Genomic DNA, 26813 nt, shown 5'->3' on the forward strand with positions numbered 1-26813 from the left:
GTTTCCGCATACGTCACGTTTCCGTCCAGCCAGTTATTTGACTGATCTTAATTATTGTAGAAACATTCGAAATATTTTAAGTCGATACTTTGTCATGTCTAGACATCATCTAATTGATATTAGTAAATTATTCAAAACAACATAACAAATGTAAATGTAATACATTTTGTGGTAAATTCGTAAATTACTGTGTATCATAAGTAGTTTATATTAGTTCATATACACTGGCAACAAAAGGAAAACATGCATGCTAATTAAGGGTAATATACTAATAAGGGTGTTTCAGTGTTTCACCATGACAATTACTTCACTTTCAAGGAACTGGCAGCCACAACCCTGTCTAGGAATCAGTGCTTATGGAAAGTGATTGGCCAAGAGAAGTGAAAGTGAAGTGATTGTCATTGTGAAGCACTGCAGCACAGCACACGGTGACTCTTGGTCAGGACACATCCTTGGTGAGCAGTGGGCAGCCATGACAGGCGCCCATGGGAGCAGTGTGTGGGGACGGGGCTTTGCTCAGTGGCACCTCAGTGGCACCTTGGATCAGGATTCGAACCGGCAACCTTTACAGGTTGGTAGTAGCCTAGTGGGTAACACATTCGCCTATGAACCAGAAGACACAGGTTCAAATCCCACTTACTACCATTGTGTCCCTGAGCAAGACACTTAACCCTAATTTTCTCCGGGGACTGTCCCTGTAACTACTGATTGTAAGTCGCTCTGGATAAGGGCGTCTGATAAATGCAATGGGGCAGTGGTGGCCTAGTGGTTAAGGAAGCGACCCCGTAATCAGAAGGTTGCCGGTTCGAATCCCGATCTCACTCAGGGTGATGGGTTAAATGCAGAGAACAAATTTCACTGTGTGCACTGTGTGATGTGCTGCTGTGTATCACATGTGACAATCACTTCACTTTAAAATGCTGTAAATGTAAACCTTCTCATTACAGGGCCGCGTTCCTTAACCTCTAGGCCACCACTTAATACTAATTAGGGCTTGACATTTAATACAGAATCCCTTCTTTACCAAACCAATGTCTTTCATCGGAATTTTGTTTGTTTCACATGTGCTATAAGGCAACAAATTACCATGTGACAAATCTTTACATGACTGTGATAAAATACTCAGCTTATACAGCAATCATAATAGGGAATATCAATTCTCACTGAATGAAGACATCAAAAAAGGTGACAAATAAGTCCTTTATTCACATATAATAAATAACCTGTATTATAATGTAATTATAATCACAACAGGATGCATATTTTAATAATGTATTGTGTGTTATTACCATTCTACTTGCTCAATCAACATAACACTAATTTAACACAAAATTATACTTAGTTTACTTCTTATACAGAATAAAGAAAGCGTATTACTGGGAAGTAGTAGGTATGTATGTTTAAAACTTAAAACACTAATTTACTGATGTTAATCCTTTAGTTTTTCACTTAGCCTTCACATGTGTTTCCAGTGACTTCAATGCACTGTCTCTTTTCTGACCCCGCAGAGGGCCGTTCCTCAGTTTCCTGTACGGAACAACAGATTTTCTCTTTATTCTGATCTGCTAACATTTCACTGTCACTCTCACTACTTTTATTGTTATCTTGCAGTTCCAATGTGTTGCATGTTTCTATGTCAGAGGTGTTGCATGTTTCTAGATCATTTTCAGTCACAAACACTCCACCAAGTCTTTCTTGCACTTCCATTAAGTTCTCAGTCACTTCAGACATATCTTCTTTGTCTAAGGGAGTATCTAAATCAGCTTCATCTCCACTTACTTCTTCACCTTCTGTTTCTGAAGCACTCTCTTCTCCCTCACCCATGATGACAGTGTCTCTAGATGCATGGCTGTCTGAACTGCTACAGGATAACGTGTCATCCTCTTCCTGTCCCCTGCCATCTTCCTCATTTTGTTCATCTTCTGAAGCAATCACATTCATGGACTGCATGTTTGTTTTAGCATGTTCCTCAAAGCAAAGACCATTTACAATGTGATTTGTGTTCTCAGTACAACTGGCTTCCAGAGAATACCCGACACTTGATGCAACCTCCAACAAACGCAAAGTGTTTAAGTCCATGCTGCTTTCACAGCCACACACACGTGTAGATTCCTCTACATCACCAAATTGTTCCCACAGTTCTACAGTTTCCTCCTCTTCATTTTCAGAATCTGGTGCAGTATGCTTACGAATACGGTTCACTGCATCCCAGAGAGACTTTGGATATTGAGGCCCCTCGACTTGAGGAGTCAGTAAAGTCGGCAGAGGAGCAGGAAGCAAAGTTGTATCACAGATTTGCAGCTCAGTTAGGCAAACTGGCAGAGGGCTTGAAGGGGGTGAAGGGGTGATTATAGACTGTAAAGGTGAAGGAGGGAGAAGTGGATCTGTGGATGAGAGGGACAGTGGGGGCAAATGTTGTGGAGGAGAGATGGAAAGTGGTGAAGAAGTGTTGGATGAAGGACAGTGAGGTTGACTGACAGATGTTGCTGGGAACAAGTTGGGAGAAGAAGGTGGGCGCGACACAGAAGAAATGTCTGAAAGAGTTGGAGATAAAATCTGCTGAAATGTTTCATCTGGAATTTCTACTGGAAGTGAAAGGATTTCTGAGGGACAAGTTATATGAGAGGAACAGGGAGCAACTGACTCAGGAGGAGACTCAGACTCTGCATTAGAGTTAAGTAGACAGTCAAGAGAGTCCAGCAGGCACTGAGGTGAAGAAGAACGTCTAGAGGTGTCAGAGAACGATGGGATTGAATCAGAGTTGTGAAGTGAGACTAGAGCCAGCGGCAACAAAGACTGCATATTTAAATCACTGACAGACTCTTGACAGACTGGCATGCAGTCAACTGTGGATCCATCCAGTACATCGGTTCCGTAAAACTGGTTACCCTGTGCGTTTCCACTCCAAGCTTCTTCACAGTGAATCTTAACATTTCTATCTGTCTCTACAGAGATTTGATCTGCAAACAAGTCTTTAGTCTCCTCTAGAATTACAGATTCATCATCAGATTGCTGAGAAGAAGGGGATTCTTCTGAAGGTGTTGCAATGATTTCTGCAGTACTCTCAATGATTTCTGTTTGTTTCTGGTTTGATATCTCATCGTCTTCTAGTTGTTCCTGGATACAAGGATTCTCTTGTGAAACATCTGTTTGACTGTTACCATTCTGTAGCGGTAGTCCAAGAATCCTCACTGCCCTCTCTTCTAATGTTTCTTTAACAGGAGCCAATGATGATGATGTTTCCTCATTGCTGTCATATGGAATACTGTTACATGATTCATCACCTACAGCATCAAGCATATTTTCAACAGTGTTTTCTGTGGCTTCTTGATCTTTTCCAAGCTCATAATTGTTCATTGTTTGTGGAACACTTGTGTCATCCTTTGATGAAACATTACTCATCAATTCCTGATTACTTTCTATTACAGTCTCACTGGTGCCCACTGGATCTGGGTCAGTGGAACCATAATATGGACAACTCACATACTGAACATGCTCCTTTTTGGGAGGACAGATGAACTCTACTTTCACAACAACGCAAGTTGTGTCAATGACCAAAAATCCATTGCTATCATTTTGTAGACCTTCTCTGATATCTGATTGCCTCACATTGTTTGGACAATTGTGAAAGTCTTGAGCTAAAACACTGATGTCTGAATTTGCTTCAGATGTTTGCTCAGCACTCTTTTGTGATTGACAGTGCCACTTAGGCTCTCTCCACAGAGGGAACTTGACTGAGTTCTCATTGACCAGCTCTGTAGCTTTCTTACTAGTTTTAGGAGATAACGCATATGTCTTAGTGGAGTCTGGTAAAGCTTGATCATTGTATTCATTGTTTTTCATAGTAAGGCTGATATCATACTTTCCACTTGCTTGATGTTTTGCTCCACACTTCTGGATGGCTCTCAGAAGTTCTTCCCTGTGGGCAGCTGCTTGTTCAACATCCATCCAGTTTGAGGAACCCTTAGGTTTGTGTTTTAAATGTAAAGGTATTTGGGTGTTGTTACAGGCTAACACACAATTGGGTTCTGTAATTAGCACTTCTGAGTCAACCTCATCTGCAGGATGTGGAGACTTTTGGCTCTTCTCAGTCTCAAGACTGTCATGCTGCCTGGTTCCTTCACATACACCTGCCAGAGGTGAGACAAAAAGGGGCAAAGATTGTGGTTTTAGTGGATCTTCTGGTGAACTTGACAAGCCGGCTAGGGTACCCATTCGTGATACCAAACAAAAAACCGTCTCTCCCCCTCTCCTTTTCTTAATCTTGGTGTTGGTATTTGTAGGTACATCTGAAGATGTTGGAATAGCATGGACAGTACCATGAATCTGTGGCTGAAGAGTTCCACTGGTACCTTTCCACGGCCTGTGCTCAATTTGTTCATTTTGAGGACTATTTGTACAGGCTACATGGGTGTCTCTTCTTTGCAATTCATCTGCCCCTTCCAAGCCTGTGATCATGTCATAATTTGGTCTCCTCATCGCTGGCAGCATGTCACTAGTATTAGCCACTGACATCACTTCCTCCTTCACATGTTTCTCAGCTAAGTGCACTCTTGCTGATTGGTTGCTGTATGGTGGTGGTGTGATATAACAAGGAGGCAGACTGAATGGTCTTCTTTGGACAGTGTAGGCATTTTCTTTGATGTTGGAGCTCATTGCTTCTTGATTTGGAATACCTGGAGGAGGGATATATGGAGGCGGCAGATATACATCATATCCATCACAGTGTCCCAAATTATTTTTCTGAGGAGGTAGTCTTGTTATATTTGCAGGTCTTTGATAAGCTTCTGTCCCATAACTTCTCCCCATCCAGTCTGAAATTTTCTCTGTGGCAAGTGGCCCCTGTGCTCCTCCCCACATGGCAGACTCAATGCGCTTCTTTCTTGGGAGTGAATGGCTGTAGCGGGTGGCCCAAGCCTCTAATTCGCGGTAGCTGCTATCGCTCAGGCTTCTTTTTGCACCATCCTTCCGGTAGTGCACCGGACTGTATGAATCCCACCACTCCCTCACTGCTTGTCCTTCACTTCCCTGCACACTTTCATTCTGCCTTTCCCTCAGAGACCTCGGTATGTCTCGGGGAAGCCACTCCCTCCCCTTTCTCTCTTGGGCTGCACGCACACTCGAAATCTGTGACTGTGATTGGCTCTCCAGTGTGAAAGGGAAATTGGGCAGGGCTGCTGTATCAGCCCAGTTTGTGTAGTCCTGAAGGACCCCGCCTGTCTGGGATCTTGGCAATGTCCAGCAGCTAGGTTCATAAGCAAGGTGTTCACGACTATATTCCTGGTAATTGGTTCTGTGTTGTTTCTCTTGATAGCTAGGGGAACAAATCAACAAATTTTTAACTTATGATGTTAAAGTAATTCACATTTTCCCAACATATTAAAAAGTAGAATTGTACTGTCTAAATATTTGAATCAGGACCCATTATTCATTATTTTATACCTAAAAAAAAAAAAAGAAAAAAGCAAACTGGATCCTAAAACACATCACAAAGGCATAACATGAAAGATAGGATAACTTACGCATGTGAAAAATATCTTGCAGGAACAGTTCCATATTTGTTGTGTATGGGTGGCTGTTCCTGACTCCCACTCCAGTATGCCATCACAATGTTCAATTTTAACTGGCAAAGCTCAGAAGCCCAAATTCATTCCTGTTTGTGAAATACACCAATTCCAAAATTACCTAACAGTCTACAAACTATGGCATATATCACAGAGTAATTTTTGAAAAGCTACAGCCATTATCTTGCCTTCATTTATACTGTAACAAACTAATTTTTAATTTTAGTTTTGGTTGTCTAAATTAAAAAACAAAAGTACAACCTACCCATATAAAGAGCATGTGGATCCAGGGGGTCTGCACACTAGTTGAACCAGTGGCCTGAAACTGTTCAAGCCCAACTGGCATCTGTTTAAGAGAAGGTTTTAATACCCCCGCCTCCCACCCTCACTGGCTGCTACATGCCTCCACTCCCCCGTTAGTGTTGGAGAAACTCAGCATGTTCTGTACACGTACAGCTTTTACAATAACACTTAGGAATTCTTTAATTAAGTTTATTAACTGATTGCTGTCCTCTGCATCAGTTGCTGGATTTGGGCAGAAGTCACTCTGCTGTCTGCCCTGAACAACGTCTGACCACAGAAGCACACAGATGCTCCTAAATGTGACAAACCAGATAAGCACAGCTCTTTAGAGCCAGCGAGTGGTGGCAATAGTAAACAATAACAAAGTGTAGGATGCCCATAATGATGATTAATTATAAAAATCATGCATCAAGGAAGCTGTGCAGGCTAGACATCTTAAGACTTATCGTGCATCAATGGAAATTGCATTTTGTCTATATATAATAACAGAATGTATGATGACAAAATATAAATTATTATATAATTCGAAGCTCACTATAACCAGCTATATATTGACATACTACTCAAATTATTGTTATTTTCTATAATCAGCACATTGACATGGAGAGGAAAGTGAGAAGGTTGACTCTCAATGGGGATTTGTTGTTTTTGTTGGCTGGGCAGCAGCCCTGTGGACAGGGGGTTACCCTCTCTTTCTTTGAAACTCCATAGCGGAACAAACAGGCTTTTCTTTCTGAACAGAAACTCAGTGCATCAGCAATGAGCAGGAGGAAAAATAGATGAGGAGATGCACTCATTTAACAACTGGACTGCTACTGATACCAAATCTGTGTGGACCAAAAACAAAGTTGGTAATGTTTACTCATGTTCTACATAGTTGACACACAGTTGAAGGCCATTTAAAAGGTCTTCTTAATGATATAAGGAAGCTTGGATGCTTTTAACAATACTACCCAAATAAAAAAAAAAAAAGCAGATCACAAATGCTGTCTTCATTCATTTATAGTAACAAGGAAAATAAAACAGAATAAAAGAGAAATAAACTGTGAACAGGAATGAACAGAGCACCTGTAAATATCAGAAGGATAATATAACACATGTGGCTTGTTCTGGGTTAAAAAAAACAATACCAGGAGAAAATATTAGGCACTAAACATTTGAGTACATCTTACATTTTGATGCAAACACTTTGAAGTTGTGTTTACATCTTATAACAATGTCAGTTGAAAGCACACTAAGATCCCTTGGTCAGTGCTTTGTAAATGTCTGATATGCTGTATCAAAGACATTTCAGTGTAGCACTGTAAATATTGATGTTTTGCTCTAAGTCTCGTTGTACAAGCTCCACATTGAACCTCTGGGGCAGGTCTCCACCATAGAAAGCCGGTGTCCCATGCTCAGCACGCATTTTGGAGGAGAGGTAAACCACTGTGCCCACTCTGCACAAATGTGACAGTGTGTCTAGTAGGAGGGGGAATGTGTCAGGCAGGTACACAATGTCTGCTCCAAGCACCAGATCCCAGTCTGAGGAGAACTCATGCTGGTCCTTTCCCCAGGAGAGAGGAAACACCTTGGGAATGGCACCTGGCCAGCCCAATGAAGGTACATTAGATGACACATTGCTCTGCAGTTGTGGAACAGCAAGAGGAAGGTCTGTGATGGTGACATCAGCGCCTGTAGAATGAGAAAGACAAACTATGAGTTAAAAATATGTATCTGTGACCTAAAACGGGCAAATCACACCAGTGTAAAATGCAGATCACTTCTATCTTCTATTCAAGTGAATAGATACCTGAATGTGTGTGAACTAACTAAGCTTTCTAAGTTTATAACTGAGCATTAAAACTTTAATGAATCATTAGTTAATGCATTAAAATGGAATAAATAATATGCAGTGCGGTGCTTAAACTCAGCCAAGGCACGAACTATAGGATGATTAATAGATAGATAGATGGATAGATAGCTATACATTATTTATCCAAAAGGATATTAGAATATGGCTTAAGGATTTTAGTTCTGTTGTGGTGTTTAACAAACAAAACGGTTCTGAACCACTGGCCACTGGACTTATAGAGTAGCCACCCTGTTTTTGCGCCGCCTATAGGCGTAAAATAGAAATTAATGGCACATTCGAGTAGCGGGGCTACTCAGAAACAGGCCATGTGTGTTCCTGTCAGCTATGGCATAAATTAAGTCTGCGCGTAAAAGCAGGTGTTACTTGACTGACACAACAGCCCACCTAACCGCGCGGCCAGTATGCCAACAATCCCCGTTCCAGCTCCCAGCTCAATGATCTTCTTCCCCTTCAGGTCCACTGGGGACTCTTCGAAAAATCGGCACAAATGCAGAGCCTGCACAACACAACAGAACTATTATCGTAATAATTTAGTCCATAACGAGCAGTTTTCGAAAAAACATTCTGTTAGACTTACTGCATCCCACACTGGGGCCGCGACTCCTAGATTAGCACCGAATGCTTGGTTAATTTTAAATTCTTGTCCACAGAATGTGTACACGGCATCTGCAGAGAACGTTTCTTCGAATAAATCGTCATCCGCTGGGAAAACGTATTCTTTGTTGCTATTCATACTTACTTCATTAAACTTATAACTTTATGCAGGCATTGAAACACGTGCAGTTAATGTGAAAAGTATGGAAACCTGCATTTGTTGACATTCCAAGCACGTGCCCTAGAGAGTGCTTTCTGATGACGTCATTTCTGTGCGCCAGCGCCAAAAAAAGGATGAAATGCACCAGAAATTGCTTATGCGTTCGTATATAATACGATGAGAAGATGAGCATCAGCAAATGTAATAAATAAAATACAGACTGTATGTGCATGATATTATCCACAATTGTTCTGTGGTTTATGTTACTGATCTTTATTTAAAATCACGTTTACCTTTTACCAGCTTTCTTTCAATGCTAAATACTGTTAGTGTTTATCAAAACGCATGCTGACGCCACCTCCACCTGACTGGCCACCACCTTACAACACTCATGGAAATGTTGAATGCTAGTAACGTGACGAAACGTGCCGCGACTTCGGAGCGTGTGTCGGCGTTTTTGCTAAACGCGTATCTTATTTTGCCTCGTTTGGGGGAGGAGCCGAAAATTATGACGTCGAAAGCTGTACCACGTGACTGCTTCACCGCAGTACAATACAACAGCATCACAACCCCCTCGGGCTCCATTCAAAATGCGGGGATTTTGATAGAGAGCTGTGCTCAGTTCAGAGTTCGGACGTGTTGGATATTAGAGTTTAGTTTGGAGATACTTTTGAAGAGAGAGAGAGAAGGATAGGTTAGAAGATGGAGCCAGCTAGGAAGAGCAGGAGAAAAAAGAAACACTGTTTAGAAACTGTTATTTCAGAATAAAAATGAGTAACATCTCCCCTGTTCTGTACATCATCACCATCACTATTAAATTGTAAGTGATGGGCTGCAGGAGTTGCAACAAGAAGTAATTGCTGTTCCACTGATGCTGCTGTTTTGTGTTGGTTAGTTTTGCTTTGTTTTATTTTATTTTGGTTTACTGTGTTATTGAGAATTTGGTTCTCTGGCCGTTATATGTTAAGTATAACCTTGCTTTGCCCTTAATGGAAACTTTTTTGTGCCTATGTTGGTGGTGGGTGTGGGAAGAACGGCCCCTTTTGTTTTTTATTTAATTGTATAGTGGTGTGGTTTGTATTTTATTGTTTGGGTTTTGTGTGCAGAGCTTTCCTTTCCCAATTTACCTTCCCCCATCTTAGTGATAGGTTAGCCTTATTTTACCTTATAGGGTTAATCGAAGGTGTTTTTTGTATATGTACAATAAATGTGAAATATTGTTTTATTTCTTTCTCATGCCTCTTTGACTGATCAAACCCATGTGCACTGACCAGGAAATTCCCAGAGGTGGGGTAGTCTGTAGCTTGTACTCTTGCGTTATGCCACATATACATGAAAATCTACTGATAAGACTTGACAGAAGATAAGATGTTACAAAAAAAAAAAAAAAAAACGCTCCAAAAACACTGTTAATAACTGTTAATGGGGTTGTGGTGGCCAAGTGGTGGGTAAGGAAACAGACCCGTAATTGGTGCCAGGGTGCCAATGATCAAGATACTGTCCCTATACGTTGCTCCCCGGGTGCCTTTCATGGCCAGCCACTGCTCACTGAGGGTTAAATGCAGAGGACAAACTTTATTGTTCTGTGCTGCAGTGTCCAGAATGATAATCACTTCACATTCACTTTAACCTTGTGCATGTTAAATGAATGCAAGTATTAATGAAGTCATTACTTTTAAATAAATGTTGGCATTTCAGTAGACTAAGAACCTTCCTCTGACAAGAAACACCAACTTAAGACTGGAGCCACGTACAATATAACAGGACTTAGGGTCTTTAAATAATCTAGGGGCAAACAGAAACATTTTCTCATGACCAGTGGAGGGAGACAAAGTTCACAATATGAAACAGGGTAAGATTGCCAGAATTTGCATGATTCTCCATTATGACATCCTGACATATTACCTATTTAAAATAGCCAAAAATATGATAACAAAATTAACTATTGGCTTAGAAAACAGTAAGGAGTTAAGAGATGAGAGGAAGAAAAGATGAAGGGGAAAAGTGGAATCATTGTAAAATTAGTTAATTTCGTAAAATAAGTTCATGAGAGAAAGAAAGATTAAAGTAATCGTTGTTAAATTTATTTCATTGCATGCTAGTATGCTATCATAAAAAATTTGGTGACGTTTAGAACATCGCATGTTAGCATGCTAATACTAGCATGCTAAAGTAAAAAATGATAACGGGACGTGGCCATGGTGAGTCACATTAAATTTGGTGACGTTTGGACCATGTTCAGAAATTAACATGTTACCATGCTAACAACAATGCTAATGGTCAGGGCCATGATGCATTTGGTTATGTTTGGGACATTGTCTTGGTTGGAAAACTGAAAGTGTGACCGTTGTTGCTCTGTAAAATGATTGGGCTTCAATGGGAGGATGGAGGGATGACAAGTAGTAGTGGAGGATAGGGGGATGAGGGGAAAGAGGTTAAATGTGGTTTAATTAGCTACATTTTGTGAACAGTTGAAATATGCGGTGGTTGAAGTGTGACGATAGCTGGCACCTGTTGGCATCTGTAAAATGTTTCTTCCAAATAGCCGCCCTTTGCTCTGATTACTGCTTTGCACACTCTTGGCATTCTCTCGATGAGCTTCAAGAGGTCGTCACCTAAGATGGTTTTCCAACAGTCTTGAAGGAGTTCCCAGAGGTGTTTAGCACTTGTTGGCCCCTTTGCCTTCACTCTGCAGCTCACCCCAAACCATCTCGATTGGGTTCAGGTCCGGTGACTGTGGAGACTCCACATGTGTTCGTTCATAGTTTTGATGACTTCAGTGAGAATCTACCAATGTAAGTGGTCATTAAAATAAAGAAAACACATTGTATGAGAAGGTGTGTCCAAACTTTTGGCCTGTACTGTATGTCTGCCTGGCCAAAACGACACCAAATTTGTTTCACCACTTGTTTCAGCCTCCATTGCATCACATGAGCACCCCCTCTGGAGAGGCGATCCGTCCCTGCCTTCAGATGACCCAGAATGTGGGTGGCTCTCAGAGTCAACAGGTGCCAGGCACAGCAGAGATAGGGTGCTTGCCCCCGTTGTCTCTTTGTGTGAGACGCCACTTGTTATGCGGTCAGTCCGAACTAACGTAACAGACCCGTAGAACGTGTACAAAACGTCGCAGCACCAGCCATGCTGCCAGCAGCTCCAGATAGATTATGTGGTGAGCACACTGGGTGGGAGTCCACCACCCCCTCGTCGTAGCACCATGGCACAACGCACCCCTGGCGGCCCTGCCTGATAGGGTGGCGTCTCTGGGTGCCTTCCAAATAGCACAGTATTTTCTGACACGGGGTAGCGAGCTCTTTTTGCTATTCACCAAAAACATCTGACAACTGTGTGCTTCTGTACTTTCACATTCGATGCAAAATCACCACCGTGAATGCCCTGACATCGAAGCTGCCTGTGATCTGGGTGAACCACGGTATGAAAATACGCTTCGGTCTATTGTAGCAAACCAATCCCCGGGCTGAACGTGGGTGTGTCCAGAATTGCAGGCGGTCCGCTCTACCCAGGGCGACGGTGCACATCATGCGGGCCATGAGGTGGCGACCTCTGGCGGGCATGCAGGGGATGGCAGAGCACTGGGAACACAGATTCTTTTCACACCACACAACAGTAAACTATTGCAGACAGAGTTGTTTATTGTAATCCACAATGAAGAACAACTGTCAGCCAGTCGAGAGATCTCTCCCTTAGTCCCTCCGAGCTATCGTTCTTATACGTTTCTCTTAGCACTAGGCAGAAGACCCAAAGGTTCAAGCCCCACTTACCCCTGACTTAACCATAAATTGCTCTAGGGGTACTGTCCCTGTAACTACTGATTGTAAGTCGCTCTGGATAAGGGTGTCTGAGAAATGCAGTAAATGTAAATGTTGTGTGTGTCCCTGTTAAAGAAAGTGAAGTGATTGTCACATGTGATACACAGCAGCACAGCACACGGTGCACACAGTGAAATTTGTCCTCTGCATTTAACCCATCACCCTGAGTGAGCAGTGGGCAGCCATGACCGGCGCCCGGGGAGCAGTGTGTGGAGATGGTGCTTTGCTCAGTGGCACCTCAGTGGTACCTTGGCGGATCGGGATTCGAACCGGCAACTTTCTGATTACGGGGCCGCTTCCTTAACCGCTAGGCCACCACTGCCCCGCTAGGCCACCACTGTCTCAACAATGTGTTCAATTATCTGTGTTATGTAAGTTTTTCTGCAGTTGCGGTTGATGATAATGTACCAGAGGCTGGTGTAAGAGACGCTGTCTCTTCTGTGTGCATGTGCGTGTGTGATTAGGCATATCAATTCATATTACATTTCTATGATTTCAGTTTACAATCAAGTGCATAATGCTTACAAAGTTATGTAAGTCTCCAACAAACACCTTATTTTTCTGTGTTCCTTTACACACTCACACACACACACAGAGTTAGACCGATACTAAAAAACTAAATGTAATTGTGCTAGTTTAGTGATTGTAATCACACATCTGTTATCATAACCCAGTTCCTGCCTGCTGAGGCCTGGCCAGTAAACAGTTCTTATAATTAAGCATTGTGCACCCAGCTTGTATACCTCCCATGCCTTGGTTGTCCTTCAACCTCTAGGGAGTGTTCTGTAGGTCTGCACGTGCGTCTGATCTCATGAAAAGGGCATATAAGGTTTTAGACGGAACTTGCCTGCTGCAAAGGCCCACAAACATACAATGTGACTCAAAACTATACAATAGTGGACGTCTGAGCAGAGAGAAGAAAAACACATTGGAGGCATTCGTGCAAGGCTCCACCTCCAGCTTAGCAGCTGCTTGACAAAACGGGGTGAAGGGTGTCTCCTTGTTGTCTTGACGAACCCCTGCAGCACCAGGGGTCGTCTGAGCGGACTACATTTACATCATTTACATTTACGGCATTTGGCAGACGCCCTTACCCAGAACGACTTACCATCAAGTTACCATCGATGAAGAGATCAATTCCGGTTCACTAGGACCAACAATGAATACAATGACAAGGGGGACTACATGTCCCCCTTGTCAGAAGACTCAAGCTCGTCGATGTCCAGTTCGAGCGGGTCCTCCTTGAACAGAGGCCAGTCAGGCCGATGAAAAAGGCAGCGAGAAAGGGACAAGGCCTCCATCTTGCACTTACTGAGTAGCAGCTCTTTCATCCTCAGCCTGGAAAGGCACAGTAGAGTTGGAGAGCAGGGGTCATTGAGCTCAAAAGTGCACTTGACAAGAGTCACACGCAGTTCCAGTGTCGCCTGTCCAAGCTGGTGACAGAACTCGCCAGTCTAACGTGGACAATCCTGAGGCAGTCTGGGCATGTGTACCCTTGTCTCGCGTTTTGCAATATAAGATTACTGCAAAGTATAACAGGAATATGGACCAGATGCTAGGTTCAATTGGATTGCAATTGAGAGTGTGGTGGATGTGGAATGAAATGAATGGAGACAATGAGCAAGAATAATGATTATTTTACAATAATAAATAAAAAGGATGTACAATACAAAATCAGAACTCAATAATAACAAAAAAGCAGACAAAAGAAAAAATATTATTAAATTCTGTCTTTGTGGTTTGGTCTTCAGTCAAGTCAAAAGAACTCCTGGGTTCAGTTGGTGGATAATTCATGTTGTTACCACTTTGATGGCAAGTAAATATATATTTGAAACATACATGTAACAAATATCACATTTGACTTATATTATTACAGACAAAAAAAGTACTTAATTACAACATGAACTAATTTACAATTCTGAGTAAACACATTTCACCCGTAAATAAGATCTTCATTTCTACTACACATAGAAAGAAAAATATTTGCAGACAGTTCTAGAACAATGCTACCACATGGTTTCACTCACAAAGATGAGCTATTCACATGAACGCGGCAAAGGCACTGCTATGCCAACGACACACAACTCCTCTTCTCTTTTCCTCTCTCATGTACATGACGCTTCCAAAATCTCTGCATGTCAAACTGATATTTCATCTTTTTTTTAAGAAGTGATTGTCATTGTGAAACACAGCGCAGCACACGGTGACACAACAAAATGTGTCCTCTGCTTTTAACCCATCAACGTTAGTGAGCAGTTTGCAGCCATGAAAGGCACCCGGGGAGCAGTGTGTGGACCAACAACTCTCCCTCTCGACTCACATCACCAATCTTTTCCGCTCATGTAGATTCCTGCCCAACAATATCTGACATGTCCGCCCTTATTTGTCAACACTGGCCACCCAGATATTCATTCAGATCCTAGTAATCTCACAACTGGATTACTGTAACTCCCTTCTAGCAGGTTTTCCTCTGACTGCAGCCCGGCCTCTACAACTAATACAACCTTCCCAAATTCTCCCACACCACGCCACTGCTACGCTCCCTCCACTGGCTCCCAGTAGCTGCACGCATCAGATTCAATATACTGGCCTACAAAGCCAAACATGGGGTAGCACCATCCTACCTCACAGCACTTATTATACCTTGCACTGCACCTCACACTCTTCAAGCCTCCAGTACTGCTTGCCTGGTCCCTCCACTGCTGAAGGTATGAGGAATACACTCATCTAGATGCTTCTCTGTCTTGGCCCCTAGGTGGTGGAATGAACTTCCCAAGTGAACCAGAACTGATTACTTAATTGATGTAAACATGATGGTAACATGAAAGCACACTCTGTAAGTCGCTCTGGATAAGGGCGTCTGCCAAATGCCATAAATGTAAATAAAATGTACACCGCCGTTCCAGCTTGTGCGCCCATTAAAGGTTCTTCAATTAGCTTCTAGACTGTGCAGTTTTCTGCACCATTTTTTTACTCACCAAGGTGACTGATACTGCTCAGCACAGGTTGTATACAGCCTGTCTCATTCACTTCCAAAGTGCAGGAAGATCGAGAACCAACAAATCAATCTAATCCACCACCTGCGAGGCGGGACAACCGTTACTCTAGGCCAATAAAATATTATCACCCAGCATGATTGCTACACCAGGACACTAGCGTTAGGAGGAGAATCACACATCCACACCTGGTACAATTTAAGAAGAGAAAAGGCATTTTCTCTACATTTACATTTACATTGTAAATGTGAAACACTGCAGCACAGTGTCTGGGGACAGTGCTTTGCTCAATGGCACCTTGGTGGATCAGGATTAGAACCAGTATGCTTCTGATGGGTCCATTTCCTTACTCGCTAGGCCACCACTGCCCCTTTTTTTCTTTCTCTTTAAAAGTGAAAGAAATATGACAATATGAAATGAAAAATAAATTTTAATCATAAAATTATTCATATTGTGAATGACTATTGTAGCTGAATATTAATTTTTTTAATGAATATTTACATAACATATGGAGGCCAAAAGTCTGCAAACATTAGTACTGTCTTCCAATTGTACATGATGTTTGCTAAATTTAAAAGGATAACTGATCATTATAATACCAATGCAGTGATGGTAACACAACTGAAGACCTTAATTACCATGCCGATGACAACAGCTGAGAGGTGCTTTTCAACTCAACTGTGTGAGGTGATGGAACACATTTTGAGCCAGTTGGGGAGAGTTACACAGCTCTGTAAAACCTCTTGTGAGGTATCAGTGCCCAAGTCTCCACGATTCCTCAACAGATACAGGTCACCTGATGAAGACCCTAGAGCTGGTTCTGGCTCAGCTCATAACTGGACCCCCCTCAGTTTGCTTGCACTGGAGTGGAGGATGGCATCATTTACCTGCTACATTGTTCCCTCTCTCACCTGGAGACCACTTGAGCACTGTGGAAATCATGTTCTTTGATTTCTCCAGTGCCTTCAACACCATCCTTCCCACAATCCTGAGGGACAAGCTGGAGCACACAGGAGTGAATCATCAACTCACAACATGGATCCTGGACTACCTCAGTAACCGACCACAGTATGAAGAACTTTAATGACTCTGTGGTGGCCTCAGCCATCTTTTACGGTGTGGTTTGCTAGGGAGGTAGCATCTCTGCTGGGTACAGCAAAAGACAGAACAAGCTGATCTGGAGGGCCAGCTCTGTTCTAGGATGGCCTCTGGACATCGGGGAGGTGGTGAGAGGAGAATGGTGGCTAAGCTGTCATCCCTTTCACCCCATGCAGGAGACCCTGACAGCACCGAGCAGCTCCTTCAGTGGCAGGCTGTGGCACCGACGACGTGGGACGGAGAGATTCAGAAGGTCTTTCCGGCCGACTGCTGTCAGACTCTACAACAGCTGACCACACATACGTACATAGACAAACACACACATCCATTACACCAGTTCCATTTTCTTATGTGCAATATGTGTACATATCTTGACTCTGTACATATGTACACTGACTTACACTGAATGTTCACAAATATATTTTTATGTATAACTGATAAAAGTCATATCCACTGTTTTTTTCCCAGACTATATTTGTTAATTGAAATTTTGTCCATTTTCTGCCATGACAATGTAAATTTCCCACTTGTGGAAATAATAAAGGGTCATGTTATCTTATCTTGTTTTAATAAATGAATACATTTGCATGAATGAGCAGCTACAAACTTGGTATTATAAACAGTTACAATACAATCAAACAGAGAATATAGCATGTTCCTCAAATGAAATAAAGAACCAAAAAATAAATATTAACATTCAAGTCTGATGTATAAAACTGAAAGTAAAATGTACAGGAAATCGTATCCATCAAAGGTTACATGAAACAAGTTTTCTGTTCAAAATAATTCTCTGTATTTTGTTCAGAATGTTTTTGAGCACCAGTATTGCAGAACATCACAATTCTTCAAGACCTGCATCATTTGTAGCACCAGTAAAAAACATGGTTTTATTAATAACAGTACCTACTTTAAGTATATTGACATAAACTACCCTATGAAAATGATTCCAGTTTTTCCATTCATATCCCTTATGTTCATAGCAGGGTGATTCATGTCGGGGTCTCAGATGTAAACGCAGGCCTTGTTTTAAAGTTCTACCAGATAGTCACAGATTCTGACTTCCCACCTGACTCACAGGTAGAAGACGGCTGAAAAATCAGCAGAGCTTGGACCTTTGAGGGTCATGAGTTTTAAAATAATAATTTTGGCAATTTAAACAAATCAGTTACTTCACTCAGTTCCTGTTGTTACTCAGTATCTTAAGATTGATCCATGATGCGAACAAATGAACACTTAATTCTTGGTGTCACAACAGTCAAGAATGTCAGCAGATAAATCAAAGCCATAGATAGTGCAACCCCAACATCTTGCAGAACAGGAGAACACCTCTTTACCCTATTCTACAGCACTTCCCTGAGTATCCTGAGGACAATTATTTATAGGATGGCCTTACACCCACACTCCAATGTACAGTACAATCTGTATATGTCTGTAATCTGCTGGATCCCACACCTTGATCTTCTTTCTTTGGCACCTGGTGTGAACACACCGACTTTAACAACTAGAAACACCATGGTGGTTCTGATGGCCTCAGTCTGGCTGCTTGTTCCATGAACAACGGGGTGCTCCACAGCACAGAGACGTTACTGACATGATGGTCAAAACACATTCTTGGTTGCTATACTGAGGCATATCTAAGTGCCTGATGAGTAGGCTTCAAGTTCACCTGTGTTTTGCTAAATATGCCGTAAATTCTCCTATACGCCATTAAGGTCCATACCCTTTGATGTACAGGATGTAGGATATTGCTCTGCTCAGCATCAAGCAGGATCAACGCTCTACGAACTGCAAGTTAATATTGCTGTCAGGGACCAGCAGTGTTCTGGTCATAGGACGGACTGCACTGCCTTCTGGATCGGGCTTCACATCAAACTGGGTCAAGATCTGAAGGGCAAAATTGGACATTGCATATTCACCTATTATTCCACACATCTATAAGTCACATGATGACCAGACCATTGAAAGCATTCAACACTTACCTGTGCAAGTGCAAGGTAGACTTCAAGCTCTGCAATCCGTCGCCCAATGCAGCTGCGTTTGCCAACGCCAAAGGGCACAGAGGCATAAGCGTGGTTCCCCTGGTCACGAGTTAACCAACGCTGAGGCACAAAGGAATTAGGGTCTGGGAAATGACCTGGGTCCCGGGATGTTGCAAAGTGGCACAAGGTAATCAAGGTCTGGGATGAAAGTATAATTTTTGCATGTTAGGAATCACCATTTCATTAAGATATAACTATATAAAATCTGTCAAATGATCAGTCATTAAATCACATAAACATACATTTCTCGGTATAAGGTATCGACCAACATGAATGTCCTTATCAGCAATGACCCTTGCATTGGCTGGAATTACAGGATAGAGTCTGGAAGAGTTGAAAGAAAAGAACATTACAATTATAAAGTAATATCTTGAAAATTTAGAAAAACCCTCCAGAAAATGATTGCCTTACCTGAGAACCTCCTTCACCACAGCCTTCATTAGGGGCATGCGGGCAACATCGGCTGCCCCTGGGACAGATCTTCCCTCTAACACAGCATGGACCTCTGCCCTCAGTGATGTCTGGATGTCGGGGTGACGGGACAATTCATACAGAGACCAGGACAATGTACTGGAGATCTGAAACAACACCAACGGACATTTGTACCAGAATGTCTGACTGAGAAATGGGACCTTAAAACTGACAAGAGCCAGATATGTGAGGCGAGATTTTGTTTCTCACCGTGTCCACCCCAGCCAGGAGCAGCTCTGTCACATTGCTGTAAATTGATTTCATGGGCATCCCCGTCTTAGAAAGGAAATAGGTGAGATACCGTCCTTCAACTTCCTCTCCTCGAGCCACCTTCTCTGCCTCCTCCTGAAGACGCTGATCAATGTGGCCTTTGGCTGTGACGTTGATAAGACGTAAAGGTCAGAAATGCATTTACGGTAACACACATTTAATGTGACCCATTTAAGCAGCTTTTTTTTTTTTTTTTTTTTTATATACAGCAGAGATCCCAACTTGGTTACGCTACCTGAAGTCAGCTGCTAACATAGCTAGCGCTTTGTGTTGTAAGATTTTGCCTCAACTTGGCATTGATTGGTCAAATATGCATATTAATTAGAAATCAATCAACTGACACACAAAGTCATAGTTTCAAACCCCCACTTTGTACCATTATATTCCATTCTTGGCCAGAGGTGGTCGACTCAATTACTCACCAAAATGGAACATATAATCCCAACACTGGCAAAACGTGTTCCAGGGTTTTGGAAAGAGCTGGTGGAGCCATCCTGGCATCGCCATGGTGAGCAGGGTCATGATGAACATGGTGTTGATGGACTGGATGAAGCGTTCTGTCTCCATGGGAACACTGGAATCCAGGCAGCCTATTCTGGACTCAAACAGCACGGAGGAGATCCCTTTGAACAGAAACAAATGTGTGAATCGAGGGAACCAATGACAGTTTGTTACCTTGTTCAAATGTGAGAACCTGCTATGTGACAGCACGAAAGCTTTCGCAGAATCCACATTCTTACCCTCTAGGCCAAAGCGGTAGAACTCAGCTGAGATGTCGGTAATGACGCCTCGAGGATCCTGGCGCCGCCTTGTACGTAGCTTGGCGATGAGGTCGGTTACTACAGAATTAAGGGTGCCATCGTATGCCTCCACTGCCTTTGGTCGCAACATGTGCGTGCTCAGGAGACTACGCACAGACTGCCATTCATCACCTTCACTACAAAGGGAGGAGAGGAGGAACCAGTGAGTATCAAGATGCAGTCTGCTGCTTTGAAGATCCCTGCTGAATCTGCACCGTTTTATTAATCAGACTTTATTACTGGTACTGTCTAGTGCCTCCAGGGGCCAGCTGTTTGTTCTACAGTTTTATCTATCCCCTCCCTTTTGGTCTGTAAATGTAAATCTTTTCTTACTGACCAGGGTCATACAAAAGGCAGAACAGTCATTGAACCAACTAAACGGCACCATGGTGAAATGTGATGTAATGTAAAATGCCTTTTACTGACTGTCTAGAGCCTACTCATTCAAACAAAGCTGGTTGGATTTACACCTACGTTACAGCTCCCTGCTGTTTGTCACACTCTCATGATGCCAGTGCAAATGCTTCCACAAAGCAGTGAGACACGATGCCAAAAATCATCATCTGAGGAGTTGGAAAGAGGAAAATTCCCTAGTTTGTACTCACGCAGTCAGAAGCCCATAACCGTGACCCCGCAGGTTCCGGTAGTCTTTCCACGAGGAGAGGTCAGAGCGCATGGGGTGCTTGCCCTCCTGCCTCAGAACCTGTTCAATAAGTTCTGGCTCAGCCACGTGGACGGTCAGGATGGGGCCAAAGCTGGCCTTCCACATGGGTCCATACTTCCTGCGTCCCTCCAGCTGCCACATAAGAAAGAACGATGCATGAATGGAGCCATTGCATGAATGGAGCCATTAGTCTAAATGGACAGGTTGCATCGGGGTGTTATAGGAGTCACTGGTCCTGCCCCGGGGCAGCATGCCATTGTAATACAGTACAAGGGAGATCAGTTCAGTCCCAATAATACTTATTATATGACACACATTACAGTTTGCAGGCGCTTGGCCTCACCTGCAGCTCGTGGAGGCGTGACAGGCCGCGCTTGCCGAAGAGGTCCCAGGCGAAGCTGAGCACCGAGGGCCCCGGCATCTCCTCCAGGGTGCGCGCCCGGCGCGGCGGGCACACGGCTCCGGCGCCCTCGGCGCAGCGCTCCATCCACTTCAGCACGGGGGACGCGGTGCGGCCCGAGACTCTGAGCGCCTGCTGCAGCATCCTTCTCGCCGAGCACATAAAATCGCGTCGCCCACAGCCGTCCGATGGAGCGCCGAGCTCATATTTTCCCAGCGGCGCCGGCAACGTTTTTATAGCGCACGGTTCTCGTTGCGCTCGGACCGGTAGGACGGATGGAGCGCGGCCGAGCTCGCCCAATCACGACGCGTACTTGCGCCCGGCCCCTCCCACCGAGGGGAGGGCAGACGCGGCTCAGCCAGAAGGCGCGTCCAATCGAATCGCCCCGGCCGGGCAAACCCTAAGCGCGACGCACGTGTTGAGTAAATGATAAACCCCGAATTACAGAGACTTCCATTTCCGATTATTGCTCAGGATTAAACATGTTCCGCGAAGCCTCTCCTCCTAATACGATGTGGAAATAATTGCTGGTCTCACTCCACACCGCGCACATTAAACCCAAAGGGATTCTAACAATAATAGTCTGAAAGTTGAGACGTTTGTGAAAATGTTCTGTTGATGCAGAATGAAACGTCTCTACATTAAAGAAAGAAAGTCCAGTTGCCATGACTCAACTTCACAAAGACAAATTCACCTGGATGACTGAGAATCTTCACAGAAATAATAATAGTGTGGTAGTAGCCTAGTACTTAACACATTCGCCTGTGAAGCAGAAGACCCAGGTTCAAACTTACTGCCATTGTGTCCCTGAGCAAGACACTTAACCCTAAATTGCTCCGGCGGGGGGGTGGGGGGGAGGTGACTGTCCCAGTAACTACTGATTGTAAGTCGCTCTGGATAAGGGCGTCTGATAAATGCTGCAAATGCAAAAAAGGTAATGTGTTAACAAAAGTGCTGACCATTCATTTCAGAAAACAAGGAGAACGTGAAGGGATGGGTGCTTATCAAAAACAAAACAGCACAAGCCTTTTTCCTCTGGAAACAGACAGTGAGCAAACAGTATAGACCAGCATTGCTGGTTTGGCTGGTGACCCATAGTGCATTATTGTGCTTGCACGCTGGATTTTCAGTTCAGTACAGGTTTTCATGGCCAACCAGTTCATCGAATAAGCCTGGCCGGCTTCTCCAGCCGGTTTTGTTGTTTGTAATTTACTTATATAAGTCAGGGAGTTTTCCAAGACATTGAGAACCAAAGCAATATATGACTTGATTGCAGACTTTGCTTTGTGAACAGAATGCACGGTGTGGATTGGACAATGCTGCTTTATGCAGAAGAGCAAACAGCAATTAGTGCCAAAGCAATTCAAAGATGAGCGGTAACTGGAAATCTTTTGAAATTTGATTGCAGGATGAAACAGCTGCTCTCTTTTGGGCTCGTCCGTTGCGTGCACAGACGCCAGCTATGCAGAGAGAGCAAATCCTGACCTGATTCCAAGACAGGCAGCTTGCCAATACAGCAAATGTACGACTGTATGAAGTAACCACAGCAGTACTCAGAATCCGTGTTCAGCGTGTGCTCACTGAGGCCTTTTCCTCATCACGAGAAAACACACTGACTAGCTGTAACTCATGGAAATGGACATGATTCAAACAGAGGAAAGTTTGAGATGGGGATCTGGGGTTTTGTAAAAAGTAAACACTTTACTGCATTAATATGGTAACATGCAAGCACATCAAATATGATTGATTGATTGATTGATACTGTGCTGTGCATACAATTATGTACATTTCTTATGGCATGTTATAGATAGAACTAGAGCACCTCCAATACCACAAATGAATGGATCAAAGGGTTGCCAAAGACTGCTACTGAGTAAAAGACACAATCAGTGTCTTTCAAAGGCCACTTTTGCACAAGAAAGGGCATGGGCTGGTCAGTGAATCTTGCCAATGAAGTATAATTTTCTTTAACATTTGAAAAAAGTAATATAGGAGCAGATTGCCTGTAATGGGATGGAAGAAATTAGTTTTTTTTCAGAACATTTTGCACTGAAAACTAATGTTGCACTGAAAACTGAAGCACACACAAATTCTGTAGCCTTTAATAATGATTACATATTTCTTTCCGGTGATGGGTCATTAAGCTGCACCATGTGGACAAAAGTTCAAAGGGCAAAGGTTAAGCTTAAGAGATTTGGCTTAAATGCAAATATGTACCCCCACCAGACCACCAAATACATTTTGAGTGCAGGTAGTGGGTGATGTCCAGTGTTTTCACTGCATTTTTAAGTTGATATTTATATGTTACGCAACGGAAGGATTATCAGTTAATCAGCATTTGCTCTATAAACTGAGATGATGATGGATTCGCTGTAAAGAGAATATTTTAAGCGTCCAAATGTGAGAAGCCAAAGTCTTATAACAGATCATTTCCAGCAGTTCAAATGTCAGATGTTATAAGAACTATATTAATAAGGCACGTTACGTTAATTCTCTTTATATTGCTGTAATGATTTACATCATTAAAAAACACACACATTGTTGTCATAAAAGAAAACACTTAAGGTGAAGAATATATCATTTCAACAGCTGTACATAAGAAGAAATCCACATGCTCTGAAAGCAGCTTAGGGTATACATTTACTTTCTTGGTGAGGGCCTTTGAGCTACTTTGGGTGAGACTTGAGCAGGCGGTGTTGGGTATTTCAGCCGCAGTAGCATTGGGGATAGTCTGAGATGTCTTCCCCTGCAGCAAATTGGCCATCAGCCCACAGGGGCACAGCATCTCCTGGTTTAAGTGTGTGAAAGTTCAGGGATGTATATTGCTTGGCGCACTGTTTGACTGTGTCTGTTTCTGAGCGCACCTGCCACCGTATGTGTCTGCATGCATGCGACAGTTTGCGTCTGGGTTGGCATCACTGGTGGTCTATTCCTGTCTGAGTGGATCTGTCCAGGAAGGAATGTGATTCTGTGGTTTATTCCTGAGCTCATATCATTTCTATTGACTATTCCTGAGCTCGTATAATTTGTATAGGGGCTGCAGATGAGTCCATGTGTGTTGTTTCTTTTTAAGGGGACCAAGCCCTACCATCTCAGTCACACTCAGATTCGACACCTTTTGTGACAGCATTAAAGCATGGGATCCCTTTAAAAGGATGAAACCTATGTTCTGCACATAACAACAGATGAAGGACTTCATTTTGACTGCCGAGTACCTCAGCACCTCACACTGTCAACTTTACCCCACTCACCCACATGAGCAATCCCTCTCCATTGCCAGAATGATTTTGTTAAGAACTGGGTAAACAATGACATTTTTCGGTACCTGTCCACACAAATCATTAGGCGCTCGCTGGCCAAATTCCACGCTCCAGAGAGTCAACGTTGGCCTAGCTGAGCAATTTTAAAAAGAGACATGGACTGACGTGATTGATCCCCAGTAACTGGACAAGATCCCTGTTGGTCTGGTTTTACACGTGTGCAACTGGTTAGTCAAGCAATGCACACAGTGCCCAGAAAGCATATGGGACATTTTTGATATTCATACCCAGGGTGCATAACTATGATATTCATAGATTTATGTCGTAATGGAAAATCTAAAGAGCAGTCCAAACTGTGATGCTAGCCAAGCACAAATTGAGGTTGAAACTAGTTCTTAAAATACAGCCTGTGAGGACATGGGCTGAAATCCTTACTTACAGGTTTCTGCTGGCACACTTTCTGAATATATTTTCAATGTTACCATGTAATGTTAGCATATGCTGCATGAGGGAAGGTGTTTTAGTTTGATCTCCTACCAAAATTGATCAGCAATTAACTCACGGTTTGGCATGAAGAGACTTAGCTTTTTGTAGGTGATAGGTGGCCCAAAATGCATAAAGCACAACAGAGTCCAGATTAAACTAAATCACGTGTCTGTATGTGTATTAAATTTGTAATAAATACTTTAATCCTGATTCAGATATGTGTATCCAATGTATGTATGCTTTGCAGGTGATGCGGCTATATATCTTGTGAAGTCTAACTCCATATTAATGCGAACAAATATTGTAAATAACAGGTTTGATTTGTGTGCTTTGCCCATTTTATTGTGATAAGATACCATATTCTTAGCTGTGATCGGTGGGCAATTGTATGAGATTGTGATGTCATTATGTGAACACTAATCACACAAAATTGTGTTATGATAGTGTAATGATTAAACGAATTCCCAAATGCATTAATTAGTTGTTTTAAAGATGAGCTATCTTAATCCATCCAAATATATCTAAAGTATGGTATTACAATTTTTGCCAAACCTCTTCTGCAGCACAGAGTAAACAGACGATTCATAGCAACACTGGAATTTAACCCACATGTTGATAAAGAATGATGACATGTACAACAAGACGGAAAGAGGTTTCCTGTCCATACCTCATTTTCACAGAAACAGACTGTGCTTGGAGAACTGCATTGCAATTTCAGTCACAGTGGCAGAGGCAGATTAAAAATGAAAAAGTCATATTTCCATCGCTGGAAAGACTAGGGGAAAGGTCTAAACCCATATGCAATCATAGAGCAAATGTGTGTTTACATGTTGGGGCACATTGGGTTGGTGCTTTTGTGTAATCAATATGCATGTCTGTGTTTGAAACCGCAAGTGCAGATAAGGGGTGTTGCTTAAATTATGTGGCTGCATGCATAATGTTGCAAATATATGTAGGCACATTCTCAACACTTGTCTGTGATAATTAAAATGGGAGGTGAACAGTTATCACATTATCAAATAATTGTGCCATGATTAGTGTTATCAAATATCTTCTCACATAGCCTGGAATATATTGTACGGCAACATATTCCAGAGATGGTATCATTTTTGACACAAATTTGAGCACTCTCTATAAGTGCAGAAGTTCAGAGAACAATAAATTACGGAGGATCTAAAAGGACAGAGAACTAGAAACTAGAAGCATGCAAAACCATTCTGTGACAATTATGGTGATGTATCATGGTTAGCAATTGTTGAGTCTTTTCTGTTGTGCAAGGTGCAAATGAGTTAAGAATGAAGTAAAAAAAAACTGACAACAACAATTGCATCATTCAAAAACAACTGTTGATGGTTAATATTTAATAAAATATACAAACTATACAAGCATAATTTGTGGATCTGGTGGAATTCTTCTTAAAAATGACTTGCTTCTACTGAAAGAACTTAAATATTTTTCATATTATCTACAGAATGCTGTTGGGGGAAAAAAATTAATGCTCAGGCCTCCGAATGGTGAATGGCACAAAACTAACAGCAAAAGTAATCTAATACTGTCAAAATACAGTCTGTATTTTCTGGAATCCTGTCTTTGTATTTCAGCATTGAATATCAAGTTAACTTAGTCGATTGCCCATATACATTTCATTTCAAAAGTATACATGCCCTACATGCGGAAAATTATAGGGTATATGTGCCAAAAACCGCCAACTATTTAAAGGTTGTAATTTCCCCACATTTTAAATAATTGAATCGTACTGTGGAAAAGATGGTGCTAACATACAGCCACACACACAACTGTCACCACTGGGCTAAAAGACAGGGGCTAAAAACTGATTCTTTGCTTGACGTGTGCAAAACCTGCACCCACCCCAAGAACGCTGCAGGAAACAGACCACGGGAGACAATGTGTGGGTTGTTTTGTGGGGCATTTATAGCATCTTGTGTTTTGGAGGGGATTTTTTTTCCTTTCCTGAACAAGAGAAGGAAAAACAGAAGAATGCCAAGTGCTGAATGGGTTTCCACTG

The 26813-nt window shown here is 42.6% G+C and overlaps 3 protein-coding genes across 3 annotated transcripts; all 3 read right to left on the minus strand.

Annotated features, from left to right (window-relative positions):
* Window positions 1-1181: 1181 nt before the first annotated feature.
* LOC114800859 (uncharacterized) lies at window positions 1182-5937 on the minus strand. The gene is made up of 3 exons (XM_028998703.1): window positions 5830-5937; window positions 5523-5653; window positions 1182-5314 (listed from the first exon to the last, which is right to left on the minus strand). Exons 2-3 carry the CDS (start codon window positions 5603-5605, stop codon window positions 1450-1452), a joined length of 3948 nt encoding a protein of 1315 aa, XP_028854536.1. The 5' UTR covers window positions 5606-5653; window positions 5830-5937; the 3' UTR covers window positions 1182-1449.
* Window positions 5938-6975: 1038 nt separating this feature from the next.
* On the minus strand, window positions 6976-8544 carry LOC114801162 (EEF1A lysine methyltransferase 3-like). The gene is made up of 3 exons (XM_028999159.1): window positions 8300-8544; window positions 8107-8218; window positions 6976-7541 (listed from the first exon to the last, which is right to left on the minus strand). The coding sequence occupies exons 1-3, from the start codon at window positions 8453-8455 to the stop codon at window positions 7147-7149; spliced, it is 663 nt and encodes a 220-aa protein (XP_028854992.1). The 5' UTR covers window positions 8456-8544; the 3' UTR covers window positions 6976-7146.
* An 8559-nt stretch (window positions 8545-17103) lies between these two features.
* Window positions 17104-21280, minus strand: cyp27b1 (cytochrome P450, family 27, subfamily B, polypeptide 1). Its single transcript, XM_028998844.1, has 9 exons — window positions 20985-21280; window positions 20583-20773; window positions 19918-20114; window positions 19600-19800; window positions 19118-19281; window positions 18848-19014; window positions 18679-18760; window positions 18377-18574; window positions 17104-18281 (listed from the first exon to the last, which is right to left on the minus strand). The coding sequence occupies exons 1-9, from the start codon at window positions 21201-21203 to the stop codon at window positions 18168-18170; spliced, it is 1533 nt and encodes a 510-aa protein (XP_028854677.1). The 5' UTR covers window positions 21204-21280; the 3' UTR covers window positions 17104-18167.
* Window positions 21281-26813: the final 5533 nt, after the last annotated feature.

This window comes from Denticeps clupeoides, chromosome 12 (genome assembly GCF_900700375.1).
Source record: "Denticeps clupeoides chromosome 12, fDenClu1.1, whole genome shotgun sequence".
Lineage (NCBI taxonomy): Eukaryota > Metazoa > Chordata > Actinopteri > Clupeiformes > Denticipitidae > Denticeps > Denticeps clupeoides.

Excerpts from the sequence above, each read along its gene's own strand:
- LOC114800859 (XM_028998703.1), bottom strand. The coding sequence starts at position 5,605 with ATGGCATACTGGAGTGGGAGTCAGGAACAGCCACCCATACACAACAAA. Across the intron at positions 5,315-5,522 it reads GCAAGATATTTTTCACATGC|CTATCAAGAGAAACAACACA; the intron begins GTAAGTTATCCT and ends TTGTTCCCCTAG.
- LOC114801162 (XM_028999159.1), bottom strand. The coding sequence starts at position 8,455 with ATGAATAGCAACAAAGAATACGTTTTCCCAGCGGATGACGATTTATTC. Across the intron at positions 8,219-8,299 it reads CGGCCCCAGTGTGGGATGCA|GCTCTGCATTTGTGCCGATT; the intron begins GTAAGTCTAACA and ends TGTGTTGTGCAG. Across the intron at positions 7,542-8,106 it reads CATACTGGCCGCGCGGTTAG|GCGCTGATGTCACCATCACA; the intron begins GTGGGCTGTTGT and ends CTCATTCTACAG.
- cyp27b1 (XM_028998844.1), bottom strand. The coding sequence starts at position 21,203 with ATGTGCTCGGCGAGAAGGATGCTGCAGCAGGCGCTCAGAGTCTCGGGC. Across the intron at positions 19,282-19,599 it reads GGATTATATGTTCCATTTTG|CCAAAGGCCACATTGATCAG; the intron begins GTGAGTAATTGA and ends TCAACGTCACAG. Across the intron at positions 19,015-19,117 it reads TCCTGGCTGGGGTGGACACG|ATCTCCAGTACATTGTCCTG; the intron begins GTGAGAAACAAA and ends GTGTTGTTTCAG.